This window comes from Microtus oregoni, unplaced genomic scaffold (genome assembly GCF_018167655.1).
Source record: "Microtus oregoni isolate MIOR12 unplaced genomic scaffold, Mior012 000061F_ref0000440, whole genome shotgun sequence".
Classification (NCBI taxonomy): Eukaryota; Metazoa; Chordata; class Mammalia; order Rodentia; family Cricetidae; genus Microtus; species Microtus oregoni.
Window position 1 is genome coordinate 6,810,949 of NW_024543871.1, and position 20,901 is coordinate 6,831,849.

At 39.2% G+C, this 20,901-nt stretch overlaps 1 protein-coding gene across 1 annotated transcript in view; it reads right to left on the minus strand.

The window, feature by feature from the left end:
• Nucleotides 1-1,658: 1,658 nt before the first annotated feature.
• Nucleotides 1,659-20,901, minus strand: part of Grpr (gastrin releasing peptide receptor) — a 41,572-nt gene continuing 22,329 nt past the window's right edge. The window contains exons 2-4 of the mRNA XM_041640032.1: nucleotides 12,124-12,475; nucleotides 10,042-10,078; nucleotides 1,659-2,028 (exon numbers count right to left, since the gene is read on the minus strand). Of these exons, the coding sequence (XP_041495966.1) occupies nucleotides 1,676-2,028; nucleotides 10,042-10,078; nucleotides 12,124-12,475 (742 nt within the window). The 3' untranslated portion in view covers nucleotides 1,659-1,675. The remainder of the gene's footprint in view (nucleotides 2,029-10,041; nucleotides 10,079-12,123; nucleotides 12,476-20,901) is intronic.

The window sequence follows — 20,901 nt, forward strand, 5'->3', positions numbered from 1 at the left end:
AGCAAGTCTTCTTGATTTTTTTTTTTAAACCTCTGCTGTCTGTCTCGCTTTTCAAACAGTGCAATGTAATTAAGGACTACCAGGAAAGCTTGTGTTTATAGTACATAAAAGCCCAGAGAAGGCGGGAATGAAGAGATTTTGTTCCAGCTGGTACAATTGTAAGCAGCACAGATCCTTACACTGTCTTGGGTCTAATGCCTAAAGCTCCACAGCCAGCCAGTACTTCCCCGCATCAACCGACAGAAAGCTTTTTATATGTGCTATGTGCTTGCTGTTTATATATCACCCAGGCAGAGAAAGCTTGAAATAAAATTGCCTTAGGATTTAAGGGATACACATTAAGAAACACTTGTACAACTTGGATTTAGAGTCAAGTGAGTCTGCATATTCACAGTCTGTCAGAATTGGCCCTTCTTTAAGTTCAGAAAAAGTCAAAGAAGGATTTCTCAAGTAAGATAGTCCAAACTTTACAGGGTGCTTTCCATGCATTTAGAGAGAGATGGAGCCACCGGTCCAGTCTTTATCTGCATGTGGGCTATTTCATGCACAGTCTTTTAAAATAGAAACAAATATGTACCTTTTTTGGTTGGGTCAAAAATTTAAGCTTTCTGTGACTGTTTTTTAGACATGTTCAGACACAAATTCATATTAATAAAACTACATTAATTTCCTCCACACATTTTAGGGGAACTATATATCCAATATAAACATGACTTTACTTCTTTACAGTTATGATTTTCCTCATATTGAAACTCCTGCTTCACCATAGCAAACACAATTAAACCTAAGTAAAGGTACTGGATTCAAAACATGTACACCAAGAATAAATGCCATCCTTTATACATTTATAAATAGTTGTTACTTGGATAAAATGAACATTTTCCCTGCAAAAAAAAATTTCACCTAAATGGCAGAATGACACTACAATAGCCCAAATTGGGTTAACAATCCGAGTTCCTATGAAACAAGAAGTCAGAACATAAACTGTTGCTCTATATCCATATATGGAGCCATGTGTTTGGTTGTATTGTGCCTTACAATTTATATTGGGTGTTTCTCCTATGTCCTCAGCAACATCTTTTTAAAAGTCAATATTTAGAGGTTTGTTTTATATTACACTGGCTTCCAATGTTATTAATGAAGTCCATTCCTCATACATGGGACTCTTTTTTGGAGTTGGCTTCTTATTTTAGGAATGTAAATTAAAGTTGTCCCTTGGTTTACATATTATAGATATTTCTGGAAAAAAAGAGTCAAGCCGTGTTTTGAAAGCAATCAGCTTCTGTTTAAATAAAATCTTTCACAGAGTAGATATTCAGTGTGTGGTTTCTCGGCTCTCTTTGCTCATATAATTCCTATGACTTAATTGACCATACTTGTATTGCAGGACTTGGTGCTTTGAATAATAATTTCCAATTTGTTCCTTCTTTTTTAAAGGAAAATTTGATCACCATCAGAAAAAGCCCTCCCAGGCTGAGATGGAAAAGGAAGCCTACTGGCTTACTTTGAGATACAATACTAGTTGATGCATTTGGTCATCTCTTCTACCCATCTGCATCACTCAGCCTTCTGAAGGGTCTTCGGAAGGTCCAGAGATAACAACTGATTCCAGGGCTTCCGGCCATCCATAAAACAAAATCTGGAGTCCCTTAGGAGGCAAGGTTGAAGGGTTAGTCTAGACGTACCCCTCATGACAGATGTTTCCGTTGATGAGGCTGAAGGTGGCCGAGGGGTTGGTGCTCTTGAAGGAGGTCATGCAGGTGGTACTTCTGCCAGTGCTGTGGGAGCGGTTCATCAGGCCAGGCTGGCAGCAGAGGAGCTGAGTGTTGAACTGCTTCCTGAAACTCTTGCTCAGGAGATAGAGGGCAAAGGGGTTCACACAGGAGTTGGTGAATGCTAGGAGGCGGGCACAGATGCTGGTGACAAAGTGGAGCATGGATGTGTCCACCTCAGAGTAGTGGTAGGAGCGGTACAGGTAGATGACATGATTGGGGAGCCAGCAGAAGGCAAAGAGGCCCACAAACACCACTACTGTAGCGGCGTAAACGAATGCAGACAGAGTGTAAATATATATATATATATATATAGCTTTAATGTAGAAATAGACTTACAGAACCACCGTTCCCGCGGAGACCAGGAAAGCAGAAGCAAGCGCTCGGAGCTTGCTCGCCAAATTTATAGGCAGACATTAGCCCGAGGCAAACACGCCCCTTAAGGGGCGGGACTTATCCCTACATCTCCCCTTTTTGTCTAAATAAGACAGAACTAAACCAAATACAACTACATACAATAACAACAAATAATAAATACAACAAACAATATTGAGAACAAAAGCTTTGCTAAACATTCTCAAGAAGTCCAAATAATGTAAAGAGTAACTACAATTATATAATCTTCAACTCAGTCAAAGATCTGAGAAGGGAATAAACACTACTCAACTAACGAGATATATCCAAAATGTGCAACAATTGACAGAGACAACTGACTACCTGGGCAATCACCCAAAGTCTCGTTTGCAACGTTGAGTCAACCAATTTTGGCTAAGGCCTAACATAACTGACATACCATTATTAAAGGCAAGGAACTTTTCAAAACTATCTTACCCTGTCTTGGCAGGATATGACAGTCCTGTTTTATCCATTGATGCACGCTCTGTATCTGTGTCAGTGGTTGAGGTATGGGCATTTCTTTGCCCAAAGGCCAGTTCTGCCAAATAGAAAGGCTCCAGGTGGAGTGTTTTTGGTGCTCAACATTCTCTCGGGAATAGAGCGGTGTTGCCAGGAGCAATTGTGTCTCACTATCACGAAACTCTGAGTTAGATTAAAGGCCATTTTCTACAGCTCTTTGAAGAGGTTGAAGATTATCTATCTATACTGAGTATAATCTCTATATATCTAAAGAACCTGATTAGTCTAATTATAAATGACAAACTTAGATGACAATTAGTGTATATAATTCTCAATATCTATCTAACTTAAAGACTAAGACAATAAACGACTGTGAAACAAAGTAGGACAATGACCTCCAAATATAAACAATGTACAAATATACATTGCAGTAGGTAAATATATATCAATACACAAATATTATATAAGTATCTTAATCAGAGGTAGAAATGTACACTGCAATATGGTAAATATATACAATATATATATATATCAATACAATATATGTCAATACATAAAAATGTTTTAAACAGAGGTAGAAACATGCATGCGTACAATAGTCAATATAATTTAACTTTGTATCAATATACAAGAATCTATACCAATATATTTGTCTATTATCCCATCATCCCTCTTTTTTTTTTCGAAATGATCCCTGAGCTTATAAAATTCCTCCCCCAACCCTCAATCATATACTAATTATAATCAACCCCTAAATAATGTCCCTAAACCCAAGGGCAAACTTTACTGGGAGAGGGGACGTCGTTCTCTAGAATTACTTCCAGCTGTCATGGGGGCGACGTTCTTTCTGGGGGATCCTGTGAAAGTAAAATGATGGTTAAATTTCAAGATAATGTCTTTTAAAATTGCAAATAGTCTCTGAGTATTTTCGTGCAGGTCTGGCCAAAATGTTGTATAAGATGTGCACCATTTCAGCTAACCAAGTTGGAACTGTCTTGTGCAGCTGGTACCCAAAGCAGGTCTTGTAGTAGCGCTATCAGTATCATGACGTCATATCAACCAGGTGGAGTTGTTGTTATGGGGCCCCATCTTCTTCCTGGAAACTTCAAATGTCACTTCAGGAAAAACTCATTGTTCATTATGAAAAACTTAAACATTAATCATATAGACATATATAGACATATATATATTCAATGAAAGACATGATAGATATATTCAATGAAAAGTATGATAGATATGAAGAAAAGCAAAGATGTTTTCTAAACTCATATTTCTTTCTGTCCCATATCATGGCTCTTGACATGAGACAGAAACTCCAGAAACTCTGGGTTTTTCTCTTACTAACAGGCTTGGAATTGGAGAGGGACTGAGCCAGAGTCCAACTTCAAAACCAGCTTTATAAATTTAGAAATATGGTTTAATATTACTTACACAACCCATTCAGTTGTCTTGATATTTCCTATTGGGCAGGTATTTTTCCATCTGTCAGTATCCAAACATCCAGGGTCCCTTGAATTTCTCAAAGATGAGTGTTTTCCTGTGGAGATAAGAACAGAACCCTGCCCCCATTCTATATGTTTTTCTTACCACCTGTATGAATATCATCGTTGTGGATGAGTTGTCATTTCTCCTTTCCAAGAGGTTTCTCCTCTTCAAATCGAAACTTTTTTAATTTTGATGGTATCCACAATTTTTCTTCTCCTGTGGAAACAAGAGCAAAACCCCTTCCCCAACGTAGCACATCTCCTGGCTTCCACTGAGAGGTCAGCACATCTTTGAAATAAATCGGTTGATTTAGTTCAGCAGACTTTTCCGTTATCCAATGTCTTTCTGCTGCTGTCATTCCTTTCTCATTAGCGTTAAGAAAATTCAAGGTTAATAAAGCATTATGTAATCTATTTCTGGGGGTATTTTCAGTCCCTTTCTGTTTGTTCAGCATATCCTTTATAGTATGATTTGATCTTTCTATAACTGCCTGACCTGTAGGATTATTTGGTATACCTGTAATGTGTTTTATATTATAATAATCAAAAAAGCGTTTCATTTTCTTAGATACATATGCTGGACCATTATCTGTCTTTATTTGCGCAAGTATACCCATGATGGCCATAACTTCCAATAAATGTGTGATTACTGAATCAGCCTTTTCTGAGCTCAGGGCAGTAGCCCATTGAAAACCTGAATATGTGTCTATGGTGTGGTGTACATATTTTAATTTGCCAAATTCTGCAAAGTGGAACACATCCATCTGCCAGATTTCATTCCTTTGGGTGCCCTTTGGATTAGCCCCTGCAGGCAGTGGCGTTTGGTTATAGAAAGAGCAAGTAGGGCATTTCTTTACAATCTCCTTAGCTTGTTGCCATGTAATTGAAAACTCTTTCTTCAAACCTTTGCTATTAACATGATGTTTTTTATGAAATTCAGAGGCGTGTAGCACACTACCAATCAATAATTGATCAATTTCTGCATTACCTTGTGCTAGAGGACCTGGCAGACCCGTATGGGATCGGATATGTGTTATGTACATAGGGCAAAGCCTGTTCCTGATCAAATCTTGAACCTGGAGGAACAATGAGGTTAGTTCAGTATCATCAGGTATAAATTCAGTAGTTTCAATATGTAAAATAACTCTTTCTGCGTATTGTGAATCTGTAACTATATTAATAGGTTCTTTAAAATCCCTTAGCACCATAAGAATGGCATATAATTCCGCCTTCTGGACAGAAGTATATGGACTTTGTTCCACCTTATCCAAGTCTTCTGATTTGTAACCTGCCTTCCCTGATTTATTGGCATCAGTATAGAATGTACGGGCTCCAGTTATTGGAGCATCACGGACGATTCGAGGAAGAATCCAAGAAGTTCGCTTTATGAAGTTAAGCCGCTTGCTTTTTGGATAGTTGTTATTAATGTCTCCCAAAAAATTAGCACAAGCTCTTTGCCATGGTTCATTATCTTCCCATAATTTCTTTAGTTCATCAGCAGTGAAAGGCACTATAATTTCTGCTGGGTCTATGCCTGCTAGTTGACGAAGTCTCAGCTTGCCTTTTATAATTAACTCAGAGACTTTTTCCACATAAGTTTTCAGTTTCTTACTTGGTTTATGTGGTAAAAAGATCCATTCCAAAATAATATCATCTCTCTGCATTAAAATTCCTGTAGGAGAAATTTTTGATGGTAGTATGACGAGAATACAATCGAGCTCTGGATTCACCCTGTCCACATGTGCCTGTTGTAATTTTTCCTCAATCATTGTCAGTTCCTTTTCTGCTTCAACTGTTAATTCTCTGGGACTGTTTAAATCCTTATCACCATCCAAGGTTTTGTTCAAATGAATTATTAGATCAGGTGTTATTCCAATAGCTGGTCGTAGACTGGAAATGTCTCCTAACAGTCTTTGAAAGTCATTAAGAGTCCGTAGGCGATCTCTCCTAATTTGTGCTTTTTGTGTCTTAATTTTTTGCAAACCTATTTTATAACCTAAATAATTAACAGAATCTCCCTTCTGAATCTTTTCAGGAGCTATTTGCAATCCCCATTTAGGTAAAAGTATCTTTATTTCTTCAAACAGTCTGTTCAAGGTATCCATGTTTGAATCGGATAACAAGATGTCGTCCATGTAATGGTATACTATAGATTTGGGAAATTTCTTGCGTATTATTTGCAATGGTTGGTTCACAAAATATTGGCACAGGGAGGGGCTATTTAACATACCCTGGGGGAGAACGGTCCAGTGGAACCTCCTCGAAGGTTGAGAATTGTTGTAAGTAGGCACTGTGAAGGCAAATTTTTCTCTATCTTCTTTTTGCAAAGGTATAGTGAAAAAACAATCCTTTAAATCAATAACTATGAGAGACCATCCTTTTGGTAATAAAGAGGGCAAAGGAATTCCAGATTGCAGAGGGTCCATAGGTTGAATAACCTTGTTGATGGCCCTGAGATCTGTCACCATTCTCCATTTACCTGATTTTTTCTTAACCACAAATACAGGAGAATTCCAAGGGCTGGTAGATTCTTCTATATGTCCAGCATCTAATTGTTCTTGTACCAGCTGTTCTAAAGCCTGTAACTTTTCCTCAGCTAAAGGCCATTGCTTTGTCCATATTGGTTTCTCAGTCAACCATTTTAGAGGCAAGGCTGTTGGTATCTCTGAAGGGACATCAATTGCTTGTTCTTGTACAGCCCGAATGGCCGGTTTTCTCAGTTTGTAATATCTTTTAATATTATTCTCAGAAATATAGGCTCTAGATTTAGCAGGAATGTTAATTTCAGTATTCCATTGTTGTAATAGGTCACGACCCCATAAATGCATTGCGATATTGGCTACATATGGCTTTAATTTTCCTATTTGTCCCTCTGGCCCTATACATTCAACCCATCTCATGCTCTGCCTTACTCGAGATAGGGTTCCAATTCCCAGGAGCTGAACATTTACATTCTGAAGAGGCCAATACGGATGCCAAGATTCTGGGGTAATGATACTTACATCAGCACCTGTGTCCAGCAGGCCAGTAATAAAAATGCCATTTACACACACTCTCAGTTTAGGTCTTTGATCATTTATAGAAGTTTGCCAAAACACACGTAACTTATCTTTCTGATCATTATTGCTTGTAACAGTAGGCATGGGGCTTCCTAATTGTCCTGATGAGGCACGTTCTCTGCAGAAACTGGATATGACTGAACCATGTTTGCCATGGGGGCCTGTGAGGCCCCCCCTCTCACTTTTCCCGGCTGTATCAGGTTGCCTTGTCTATCTCTTGTAGACCTGCATTCATTCGTCCAATGTCTGCCCTTTCCACATCTTCTACATAAACCTGAAAGCTGAGTCCTCCTATTTCTGTTATTTCTAGAAGATGCATTATTATTATTATTTCTGAAAGATGCATTATTATTATTATTATTATTTCTGAAAATCCGTTGTCTACAATTCCTTTTAATATGACCCATTTTTCCACAATTAAAACATTTGGTATTCTGGTGTCTCCTTTTACCATTGGAAATTGCTTCTTCTACCCATGCTTCAGTGCCATAATCAAATGTATCAACACTGAGTGTATGCAAGACCCATTCTTCCAACGGCGCTGATCTGAGCTTTAAAGGACCCAAAATCCTTTTGCATTCCACATTTGCATTTTCATAAGCCAAAGACTCAATCATTATACGTCTTGCTTCTGGGTCAGATATTCCTATTTGTACAGCCTTAGTTAATCTTTGTAAAAAGTCACTAAAGGGTTCTCTCTGACCCTGTTTAACTCTGACAAATGATTCCATTCTCTGTCCTGGGTCTTGTACCCTGTCCCAAGCCGTTAAGGCTGCTGTAGTACACATGGAGAGTGTGTTTTCATCCAAATTAGCTTGTTCCTGAGGATCGGAAAAGAGCCCTTCACCTAGAATTTGATCTAGGGAAATGTCAATTCCCTTCGCTTTTTCCTACTGTTCTAAGAGTCTAGCCTCTTGCCTGAATAAGCATTTCCATTTCAATTGCGGTCCACTCTCGAGTACCGCAGAGCTCAGCTGGAGCCAGTCTGAGGGGGTTGCTCTGCTTGTCATGGCCCAAGATCTTAGCATCTCTTTAACAAAAGAGGCTTGCATCCCAAAAGTCATGACAGCCTGTTTTATTTCCTTGAGATCATTCATACGCACAGGCTCCCATGTATCCTCCTTGATGACCCTAGGGTTTTTGGAACCAATCACCTTCTCTGTTGTTATTACTGGAAAGGCAGGTAGAGCTGTAGGTAGAGCTTTGTGGAAATTGTCCCGGAGAGACTTACCCACAGATGTAGTTAAAATTTGCCTTTCTACCCTTTGCTCTTCCTCATCAGAATTTAGAAATTCCTCAATCTTTTCAATTCTATTCACCATTGCCTTCTGCAATGTCTGAATCTCCTGTCCAGAATTATGTTCCAAAGCCTTCATTGAGAATTCTAAAGTATGAAGTTTGTCCGTTAGAGATAACATCTCATCTTTGGACATAATTTTTATGGCATAAACCGTGCCTTCTTGTATTGACAATCTTTCCGTCAATCTGTCATAAGCTTTAGACAAAATCCGATTGTCACATTCAGCAGTTTTGATTCTCTCAGTTAATGTTTCATTTCCTACAGAAAGGGACTGAATCTTATGGTCCAGATCAGCTGTTCCCTCTTCCATAATAATGAATTTCTCCTTAACATCAGCCTGAAGAACTTCAACCTGATTCTTGAGAAGATTGTTATCAGCCTGGAGAACTTCAAACTGATTCTTGAGAAGATTGTTATCAGCCTGGAGAACTTCAAACTGATTCTCGAAAAGATTGTTATCAGCCTGGAGAACTTCAAACTGATTCTTGAGAAGATTGTTATCAGCCTGGAGAACTTCAAACTGATTCTTGAGAAGATTGTTATCATTCTCAATTGTTTTTAAGCGTTCAATCTCTACCTTAAGAATCCTGGATTCGTCTCGTAAAGACTTTATCATATTTCTATTATCAAACCATTTGGTGCCAATGAAAACTACGAATCCCAGAAGGATCCATATATGTGGGGTGATAGACACCTCTTGTAAAATCTCCCACATGGTACAATTAAAAAAATCATTAAATTCTTGAACAGTAATGTGTTCAGACATTTTATTTATAAAAGAAAATTTTTTTACCTGCAATGATCGGTTCCTGCCAGTGGTGGTCTCTGTGTTTTTGGAGCCTGTCCTAGAACTAGCTCTTGTAGACCAGGCTGGCCTTGAACTCACAGAGATCTGCCTGTCTCTGCCTCCCAAGTGCTGGGATTGAAGGCGTGCACTACCAAGGCCTGGCAGGCCTCAAACTCACAGAGATCTGCCTGTCTCTGCTTCCCAAGTGCTGGGATTAAAGGCGTGCTCTACCACTGCCTGGCCAGCCTCAAACTTGTGATCCTCCTGCCTCTGCCTCCTTCAGCAAATCCTACCGGCGTGGGCCACCACAACCGGCCAAGTCACTTTGTAACAGACCAAATCTGACGCTGTGGCAGCTTTTGTTGCAAAACCGCAAGTACTTGAGCTTCTGCTAATTCAGGCAGTGGGGTTCCGCTGCAAAACTTAGCCAAGGCAGGCAGAATGGGCCTGTGTCGCCGAGTGTGTCTCGGACTCCGCACTGGGGCCGGAGTCAAGAACTGAAAAACAGCACCCAGGAGAGTGCTGTGTTAGCTAGAGGGCTACCCGCTTGAGTCGGGGGCAAAATAGCCCGACGTTGGACGCCAAAATGTAGCGGCGTAAACGAATGCAGACAGAGTGTAAAAATATATATATATAGCTTTAATGTAGAAATAGACTTACAGAACCACCGTTCCCGTGGAGACCAGGAAAGCAGAAGCAAGTGCTCGGAGCTTGCTCGCCAAATTTATAGGCAGACATTAGCCCGAGGCGAACACGCCCCTTAAGGGGCGGGACTTATCCCTACACAGTACTGTCTTGGCAAGTCGCTTCCGGGATTCGATCTGAGCAGAGAAAGAGGAAGAGGGGGTGCAGTGTTAGAGGGATGAAGACAAACAGGGACAGGGAAATGGATGAGGGAGCAGAGCTGCCAGAAAGAGTTCAATTGGAGATGAAGATAATGGGGGGGGGAGCTAAATCAGAAACAGAGATTGATAAGGCAGGAAGCAGAAACACGTGAGGTAAAATAGTTACATCATACTGCTGAGACCAGATCTTTAAATAAAGTTGATTACATGCTTGAATGGATTGCACAATGAAATGCTATTAAATGCCCTCTTTTCCCTCCAGAGAGCATTGGGGCAGTTTATCAGCCATTCGACTTCATGCCTTTCTTTACAGTTAATTATTTCTTATCCCCTCTGATGCTCAAGACAGCAGCAAGCTTTATTCTTCCTCATTGGCCAAGCTGAGATAAGTCTGTATTATTATTTTTCAGTCTCTAGCTATTTCTGGATGACACAGTGAGGAAGGTGATTATTCAAGGCAGAGTGAACATCTCTTTTTGTGCTTAACTACCTTTGTGACTTCAAGGGGGGACTTCTTCCTCTTTAAACAATTTGGGGTAGAGTGGGTGTTTGTTTACTAAAGGCCTTTCAAATAGGTAGTCAGTTGTACTGACAACTGTTATTTCTCCTTGGTAAGGAACGAACTTTGGAAGGGGAACCAGACTCTCTGAATGTGGCTGACGGTGGAGGCTGACTGAGAAGCCAAGGACAATGGTGCTGGGTTTTGATTCTACTGCATGGACTGGCTTTGTGGGAGCCTAGTCTGTTTGGATGCTTACCTTCCTGGACCTGGGGGGAGCAGGGAGGACCTTGGACTTCCCATAGGGTAGGGAACCCTGACTGCTCCTTGGACTGGAGAGGGAGGGGAAGGGGAAGGGGGAGGGGGGAGGGGAGGGAAGTGCGAGGAGGGGAGGAGGTGGAAATTTGCAATAAAAAATAAATAAATTAAAAAACAAAAAAATGTGTTAGTTCTTCGAATAAAGAAAAAAAGGGACAAAAAAAGAAATTGGCTATTCACTTCCATGGAGTTGGGAAGTCTTTTGTGTGTGTGTGTGTGTGTGTGTGTGTGTATACATACATACATATGATCTGCATTTGGGATAGGAAGCAAAAAGAAGTGGCTAGGGCTGGAGAGGTGGCTCAAAAAGGACCTGGGTTAAGTTCCCTGCACACATGGTGGCTCACAACCACATATAAATCTACTCCTATGGGATTTAATGCCCTCCTCAAACTTCCATGGGTACCATGCACACTCATGGTGCACATACATTTCAGGCAAACAGTCATATACATCAAGTTAAAATACATAAATCAAAAAATTAAAATACTGACAAAAAGGAAAACCAGAATCCTTAGTTTCTACTTGTCCCTCTAGGATAAAATTTCAGGGCTCTATGGAGATAGAGGTGGAGTGACATAGGGGGTTATTCTGCATTCTGGGACTTGTAGCTCTTATACATCCTCTCTTATACTCTCAATAACCTTACAAAATAGAAAGTATCACCATTATAACAGTGATAAGAAAACTGAGGCCTCAAAAGGGAAACTCAAATTTGGATTTGAGTCAATCATTCTGCAAGCCTAGGTATGCATTGCCTAGATTGAGATGGTTTTCATGAAGACATTGGTGTTCAAGCATGTCATGTCCTTTGACTTTAGTCAACTCTCTAGCTGTTTTTAACCAGATTATCTTTTTCCTCACCCAGTCTCATTTTCCTCTCCCTCTGCTTTATCTGTGTGGTCCCTCTCTTCATGGTCAAACAGCATGATTAAAATTAAAAGATAAATCTATAGAAACCATTGGAGTCCCTGAAATTATTTTTTTCACAGTTCCAGAGGACTGAATCCAGGGGCCTAGAGTATGCTATGCAAGTGCCCTATCACAGAAATAACCCAAAGCCCCTAAAGAGGCATCACTCACTTCCTAGAATCTCAAGATCAAGTAAGTGGTCACTTACACACCATACTTGTTATTAAGATTCAGAATTAGTGCAAGAGGCCAAGTACCTAAGGAGGAAAATGAACCGACAGTAAGCACCCACCTGTTTCTTGACATGTATATTGCCTTCCACGGGAAGATTGTAGGCGCTCTGAATCAGATTTCGGGCAATGAAGTAGTAGTAAACAGAGATGATTGACAGTGGGATAATGTAGAAAACCAGAAAGGAAGCCATAGAGTGGATTTTGGGGTGCAGCTCATTAGAGTGTGGGTAGGGGGCACAACTAATGAAGGTTTGGTTGGTATCTTTCACATGGAAGGGATGGAGGTCAGAAAACACAGCCTCTGGAATGGCCAACAGCATCGAGATGATCCAGATCAAGGCAGCTTTGAGACAGATCTTCATCAGGGCATGTGATGCCTGGATATCCATTGGCCGGACAATGGCTTTGTACCTGGGGCAGCAAAAAGGAAACGAATGGGTCTATGTAAATTATTCAACATCATTATAGATGATCCCACAGCTAGGACCAAGGTGAAGCAAGTTAAGCTGCTGAGGTGCAAAATTTAAGGAAGTATTCACCATTAAGTCATGAAAATATTTACTCTGAATTCTCATAACCCCAAAAGTGAGTGCCTTCTGAAATTGCCTGCTAAAATTTGGCAACCTGATCATGTCCCTTGCCTCATTCTAGCTGGCCTATAATGTATGCCTTGAGAAGTAAAATTATGTTCTCTCTCTCTCTCTCTCTCTCTCTCTCTCTCTCTCTCTCTCACACACACACACACACACACACATATTCCTAAATATATAATACAATGTGCTCAGTAATTTAATGTTACTTGTATGTATATAATTTCTGGACTGAATGTTTGGTATTGAATAACCAATTAGGTGAAGTCTTCTCTGGGGAAAACTATTTCTTCCCCTCTCATCATTCCTTAGATGCCCGAAGTTGTTTTTGTCTAGGCAAGGGTTCCCATGAGATTTTTCCCTTTAAAAATTATATATATTTATTTATTGTGTACAATATTATGTTTCAAAATATATATACATTATACAAAGACTTGAGCTAATTAGAATATGTATTATCTCGCGTAGTTATCTGGTTTTTGTTTCTATGAAGTCAATTAAAATTGACTCTGATTTTCAAGCATATAATACATTGTTAATATCCGCAGTTACTGTGCCACACAATTCACTGTGACTTGATTTTAAGAGTGTTTCTCAGAAAAGCTGATGTTCCTTTCAGATTTCTTAATAAATTGCAGAAATGAATAACAAAGCAAATTGTTACCTAAAGAGAGAAACAGTCTTCATTTTGAATGTTCACATCCATTTCTAGGAACCTGAAGTCATTAAATATTTTCAACATTTCTCTTCTTTCTTTCAAAGATTGAGGAATGAATAGGCCATTGAAAATGCTACACCCAGAAGGAGGCCTGTAATTAGCAAACTGATCTTCGCTTCACCGTCTTATTCTCTTCCTTCTGCCTTAGCTAGCTCTTACTGTTTTGTGAGGTACCTGTACCATTGCTGCCTTGGGTTAAGGACTCTGGGAAGCAGGCACAAGCCTGAAGTCAATGGTCTATTGAGGTGGATAGCTGAGCTGAACCAGCTAATAAACTGTTTACTCAGGTATAGAAGAGATTCTCTTTCTCTTAAACATCTAACCAGAAAATATAGCTAGTTAATGATTGATACTGTAGAGAAAAGATTTTTGCTGTCAAAGAAGTGATCAGAGGAGCCATGCTTCAACTCTGGAGAAGATAAGGAAAGAGAGTAGGTGGACTGGAAACAAAAAAGGATGAAGCAGACATGAGAGGAAACAGAGACAATGTGGCCCTAAGTCACAGAGAGTCCTTCATTTCTGACCTATGAGCTACTTTTGAACATACAACCTCGTGTTATAATTGGAACATTCTGTCATTGCCTTTTTTCTTGAGTTACATTAAGTGGCTTACATTTTTGTGACCAAAAGAGCCTTATATGAAATAGTCAACTACAATGGCCATTTGAAGCTGCCACCATATTTATTCCCAGGATAGTTTCCTGTCTTAGTTAAGGTTTCTATTTATGTGAAGAAACACCATGACCACAGCAACTGTTATAAAGGAAATAATTCATTGGGGGCAGCTTGCTAACAGTTACCAAGGTTCGGTCCATTATCATCATGACAGGGAACATGGAGGCATGCAGGCAGGTGTAGTGCTGGGTTAGTAGCTGAGAGACCTATATCTTGCAGGCAACAAGAAGTTGACTGAGACACTTGGAAGTATCCTGAGCATACCTCGAATCCTGCCCCCACAGTGACATACTTCCTCCAGCAAGGTCATATCCACTCCATCAAAGTCATACCTCCTAACAGTGCCACTCCCTATGTGACTATGGGGACCGATTTCCTTCAAACTACCACATTTCTCCTGTATCCTTTCCAACCCTTAAAAGAACAAGCCGCCTCTTTGTACTCAAGGAATACATATGAAAATGCTGAAATCTCCATTTCATCTCTGTTTCCCTCCCTCTTTCTTCATGCTCAGTCCAGTCTGCATACATCTGAATTCGATCCTTACAATTCCTAGTTTGTCATCTTGAATATTTTGCAGACTAATTAATGCATCAAACACTCTCATTCTTCCTCCTAACATAGCTGAATTTTTATAGGGTTATCAGCTCTTCTCATCTTACACTTAGTATGCACTGTCTTTAGTTAATTATTTGTGGTATGGAGTATTGGACCAAGACCTTGTTCATGCAAGCTAGGCAAGCCCTCTATATAGTCCCATATTTCTTTTTGCTTTTCATTTTGAGACAATCCTTGTAAATTGCCTAGGTTTGTCTTGAACATACTCTATAGCCCAGGTAGACCTCACTCTTGCAGTTCTCTTGCCTCTGCTTCCTTGAGTAACTTGGATTATGGGCTGCACCAATTGGCCAAACATTAATTTATTGCTTTCTAGTTTTTATGGGTATGCCTCTTCTACCTGACTTTTTCATCAGTTTCCTCCAGTATGAAGATTCTGACTTCTTTCCATTTCTTTCTATATCATGCAAAATGTCCCAAGTCCCTTGTTCTACATATGCTTAAGTAGGAGCTCAGCAGACACTTGCTATTGGTTGTCAATATATAACTTGGAGGAGAATCTCTTCTTCCTAGGGTCTCACAAATGAGGGGGGGCTTCACTATTACACACTTAGCAATAATCATTCTTCTGTAGATGGGCAAATTCACTGTGCTGATAATACGAGGCTCTTGGTAATTCTTTCCCACTTCTGAAAACATCTGTGCTTCATTTTTCTTGTGTCAACATTGGAAAGGGTGAAGGGTGGTCTTCACAAAATTAATGTGTCAAAGACTCAAACTGATTTGACTCCTCTGTCCAATATTGGAAACCTTCATCCATAGAAAGGCATGACTTTTACTCAATTGATAAGTCAGATGATAGTTTTAGTTCATTATTTTATTCAAATATTTCACCCCTTGTTTGTCTCTAATTATCTACTGTAGTCAGTAGGAATTGTCAAACATTAACCCTTTAAAACTCCCAGTACAATCCAAATGCTCACTTTACAAGGAAGACTGGTCTAGAAAAAAAAACAAAATGAGCAAAATAGTCTCTGAGGTATGTTTCCTGAAATTAAATTAGAATCCTACAGATAAACTTTGACAAAACCACAAAACCTCATATTTATTTTCCATTGAGAATAGCACCTACAGTCCTCCTTGAAAAAATGTGAGGCTGCTAATAGCTGATTGTAAGATGCCTATAACCCAGAGCATAGAGAAGTGGAATCTTTCAAAAAGTTTTTTCCATACCATATATTCTGATCATACAGTTTCGTCTCCCAACTCCTCCCAGATCCTTGTCTCTCTCCTCTACCCCATCCCTCAGAGTTATTTCTCAGCAAATAGGTTAGTGGTTCTTGCAGAAGATTCAACTCTTTTCTTTTAAATATGTGACATATTACAGTCATTCTTTTCCTATTTCTCCCCACATTAATGGTTCCTGTGTTTTTTTTTTTTCGTCCTGGGAATCTGAATATACTCTAATTTCTTCTGGATTATAACTTAGGCTTGTGATCAAAGCAGAATCCTCAGGAAAATGGCTGGATGGAGGGACAGGTTGAGAAAAAAGAAAAAGACACAAAGAAAGGAAGTTAAGGGAGAATATAGAAGGAAGCAGGAAATAGGAGATGTTGGGTAAATGGAGATGACAGAAGAAATGAGGAGAAGAAAGGACTAAACAGTAGGCTGACTCTTTAATACGATTCTCTTCTTGTCGTGTCATGCACTCGCCTTCACCTGGACTTTGTCATGCAACTCACTGTCCCAAGGAAGCTAGTGTAATAGCGTTGGGTAGTTGAGAGGGAATTAGACACTTTTTTTTTGAGAATGCTTTAAAGACTAAGCAGGGGCTGTCACTCAGAAAGTGGTAATTTTCACAGTGAAATGCAACTCCGCCATATAAAATGCATGCCTCCCAAGCATGTGGGATGGGATAGGCACTAGTAGCACAAGGCAGCAGATCCTCAATACTTGCAGAGTTGTTAAAATTGTTTCCCTTGTTTCCCTATCCAAGGCTTGGTGGAAGTGGTATGAACAAATAAAAGTTGGGCATAGAGTTGAATTCGATCTTTCTTCCCTATTGCAAAGGTATTAAAGAAGATTTTCATTCATATTAAATGAAGGATGATAAACTAAATGCCTCAAGGAGTTACTCAGCTTCAAATACAGGGTAAAAGCATTAATCGTTGTACTAGTTGGGAACATCACTCAAGAAAGAATAAACAGACATGCACCTTCAATGTATGTGTTTTTATTTATAAATCATACATGTACCTTAAGAAAATATTCTAAAATTATTGCCCACTAAAAGAAAATGGAAACTCTTGGAGGAAATGTTTAATTATAACCTGAAGTAGGAATTGTATAAGATGGACTTCAAATACACTATGGTGACAGGCAGAAAGAAAGTGTTTGAAGGATGAGAGAGTTGTAGTAATGAACATTGAAAACATATTGAAGAGTCTTTTAAGAACAGTTTTAGCAATAAAATTAGAGCAGTGGTAATAGATAACTCAGTGAATTTAAAGCTATTTAAAACCTATGCTGTTTCATTATTTTTATTTTATGTGTATGTGTGTGCCTCTGCTTGAGTTTATGTTCACCATGTGGAGAACAGAAGAGGAAGTCAAATTTCCTGGAGTTGCAGTTACAGGCCATTATCAACTAACCAGCATGAGACCCAACTTGGGTCCTCTGCAAAAACATTACCTGCTCTTAACTTCTGGGCCATCTTTCCAGCCTTTCTTTTACAATTAAATAACAAAAGAAAAGGGCCAGCTAATAAAGAAAAAACACGTTTAGATGATGTCTATTTGTAACCTTCTATATAATCACTGATTCTGTTGAAAACAATGAAACCATTGAGGCTAGAGGTTTGGGAGTAATAAGACATTCACACAACGTGCTCACTAAAGATCACTACTTGGTTACAAATTGGAAAATACACTTTTATGATAGAAGGATCTAGAAGTTACCCCTTAACATATCAAATGCAAGGGAAATTTTTCCTTTAAACAGTATAGGCACATGGCACAGTGCTTAAGACATTCTTGGATGTCCAGGAAAATTCTTTAATTTTATTTAAAAGTTTAAAAAATATGTTCATGTTGATTTTGTCATTATACTAATGTATTCATGAAACGGAACCTTCAACTTGCAAGTTTCCTGTCTTGGTCTCTGAAGTAACTGGGCTTATAGGCCTGAGTCATCAGAATGACTACCTATGCAGTCAGTATTTGTGACTGGAACATTTAATCAGAATCTAAACATGAAGAAAAAAAAGACAAATCCATATTCTGGTACATTCTAAAAAATAACTGACTTTAAGTAATCAAAAATAGCAATATCTATTGCAACTGTAACTAGATAGTAGGAACCTACTGCTAAAGAAAGATACCACTTACTTTGGCTGCAGGACATAGAAGATCATGTTGTAATTGATCTGGAAATTTCCTTTCTGCTGGCCAGTTTTCTAGTGCAAGAATCTGATGCAAAGGCCACTTTGGGGTACGGTGGCGAAATTCGTCATTATATACCCAAGAGTGAACCCTGCATGCTACAATACCAACCCTCAGACATGATGTGCCCACTCGTGCAATAGTGGAATAATTGTCATAGAGGTAACCAACCTCTTTAGGATTGGGTTTGAGGTCTGAACCGCAGGAAGAATTCATGCCTAGTACTATAAACCTGCTCAAAATTTCATGGTTGGAAAGGTCATAAATTCTAGAGAACTTACTACTATTGTTTTGCAAGATAGATGGTTCAAACTCCCTCCTAAATATTTACGTTTGAGACCGGAGAAGTAAATAGCTCTGCAATTAAGAGCACTTGTTGCTCTTGTTTTTCCCAGCACTCATAGGACAGCTTATAACTGTGACTCCAGTTCCAGGAGATCCAGTTCCCTCCTCTTCTGCCCTTCATGAGCATTTGGCACACATGCAGTGCACACACATACATGTAGACCACACACTCATATACATAAAAATAAATAAATAGTTCAATGTATTTATGTTTATAACTATAGATTAGTGCTAATCTCAACCTTGGTCAGAGAAGTTTCTTTTTTTAATGGGTAACAAGGTCATGAAGAGACTCATAACTGACCAAAGTGCTAATAATAAGTAACTGTTAAATGCTCAGTTCTAAACAGGTTATCTACATCAACCCCCATGTCCAATCTCTAGAGACATCTCAGAACAGAACGAGGAAAGAACATAAGAACCAGATGATGGGAGAGAGTGCTGCGAAATGCTGTCTTCTCGATACAAGATTGCTGTTTTTCTCATGAACTCAGAGCAGTGGTGGTGACCTGCACAAGATCAAACCAGTTAACATTATAGCATGACTGGAGAGGAGGTCATGAAGTCACACCCTAGCTGCAGAGTTATTGGCTGTTGGTGGCAACTGGTAGGTTTCTCATTCTTCATTGGAAAGTCTTAGGCTCATGCACACATGGGAAGCACTGATTCCACTTAGCTGGGTTATATTTTAAAAAGAAGATGGGACATGAAGTGGGAGGGAGATGTTTTGGAGAGGGCCCAAAGGGAGTTGGGGGAAAGCTGTGGGTGGAGACAATCAAGATGCACTATATACATGTATGGAATTGCCAAATAGCAAATACAAAATATTTAAAAAATATCAGTGTTAGGGCTGGAGAGATGGCTCAGCGGTTAAGAACACTGACTCCTCTCTCAGAGGACCCAGGTTCAAGTCCCAGCATTCACATGCCCAACAGCCATAGCAAAATGCCAATGCACATTTGAAAACAAAGCTGGATGGTGGTAGTGCTCTCCTTTAATCCAAGCATTCAGCAGGCAGAGGCAAGCAGATCCCTGTGAGTTCGAGGCCAGCCTCATGTATAGAGCTAGTTCCAAGACAGCCAAGACTGAAAAAGAAAATCAATATCATTGCTATTAAAGAAATTGAGAGTAAAGAAAATGGAAGATTCTACATGGAATGTGCTGGAAGAGGTATAATGCATGTAATACATGTAATGCATAAGCCTTTAATTTGGTCCATAATTATAAAAAAGAAGATATAAAAGATTTTTAGAGGACAATAAGGGAAATTTGATAATGGGCTAAATATTATATGTTGTTAAAAATTATCATTAAGTTCTCTCAATATGATAATGGTATACAGAAGTGTGTGCTGGCTAATTTTATGTCAACTTGACACACAAACTAGAGTTACTTGAAAGAGGGAGCCTCAGTTGAGAAAATACTTTCATGACACCCAGCTGTAAGGCATTTTCTTAATTAGTGATCAAAGCCCATCATGGGTATTTCCATTCCTGAGCTGGTGGTTCTGGGTTCTATAAGAAAACAGGCTGAGCAAGTCAGGGGGAGCAAATCAAGGAGCAGCACTCTTCTATGCCCTCTGCATCAGCTCCTGCCTCCAGGTTCCTGCCCTGTTTGAGTTCCTGTCCTGACTTCCTTCAATAGTGAACAGCAGTATGGAATAGAAGCCGAATAAACTCATTTCTCCCCAAATGGCTTTTTGGTCATGGTAGATTGTCACAGCAATAGAAACACTAAGACAAAGGTTGTCCTTATTCTAAGAAAAAACACTCAAGTATATAGGGATTTACTTTTCAAAGCTCAACATAGAACACAGCAAGCAAACATAAACACAAACATTTACACCCATACATACTACATTGTAAAGGCAAATTGAGGAAATGTTTTTTATTGGATGTAAGTAGGTATTCTAGATACATATTTTTAAAAGATAAGCTGACAGTAGACTAAAAGTAAAATAATGTGTAGTGGTTTGAATTAGGATGACCACCATAGACGCTCACATTTGAATGCTTGTTCTCCATTTGGAACTATTTTGGAAGGATAAGGAGGTGTGACCTTTTTGAGGAGGTGTGTCACTGCAGGCAAGCTTTGAGGTTTCAAATGCCTACACCATTCCCAATTAGTTCTCTCTCTCTGTCTCTCTCTTTCTTTCTCCTCTTCCTGTCTCCATCTTCATCTCCCTCTTTCACTTTCCTCTCTGTCCCCCCTCTCTGCTGTGGTTATTGTCCTAACATATAAGTTCTTAGCTACTGCTCGAGCACCATGCCTGCCTACCTGTCTGTTGCCGTGCTTCCTGCCATGATGTTCAAGGACTAACCCTCTGAAGCTGTAAACCCAATAACTCTTTCTTCTATAAGTTGTCTTGGCCATAATATTTATTCTCAGTAACAGAAAATTAACTAAGACATAATGTCATATATTTTGCTTAATGCTATTAACATTATTAAATTTTAGTTGAAATGTGACTGTCAACAACATTATTAAATTTTAATTGAAATGTGACTGAAT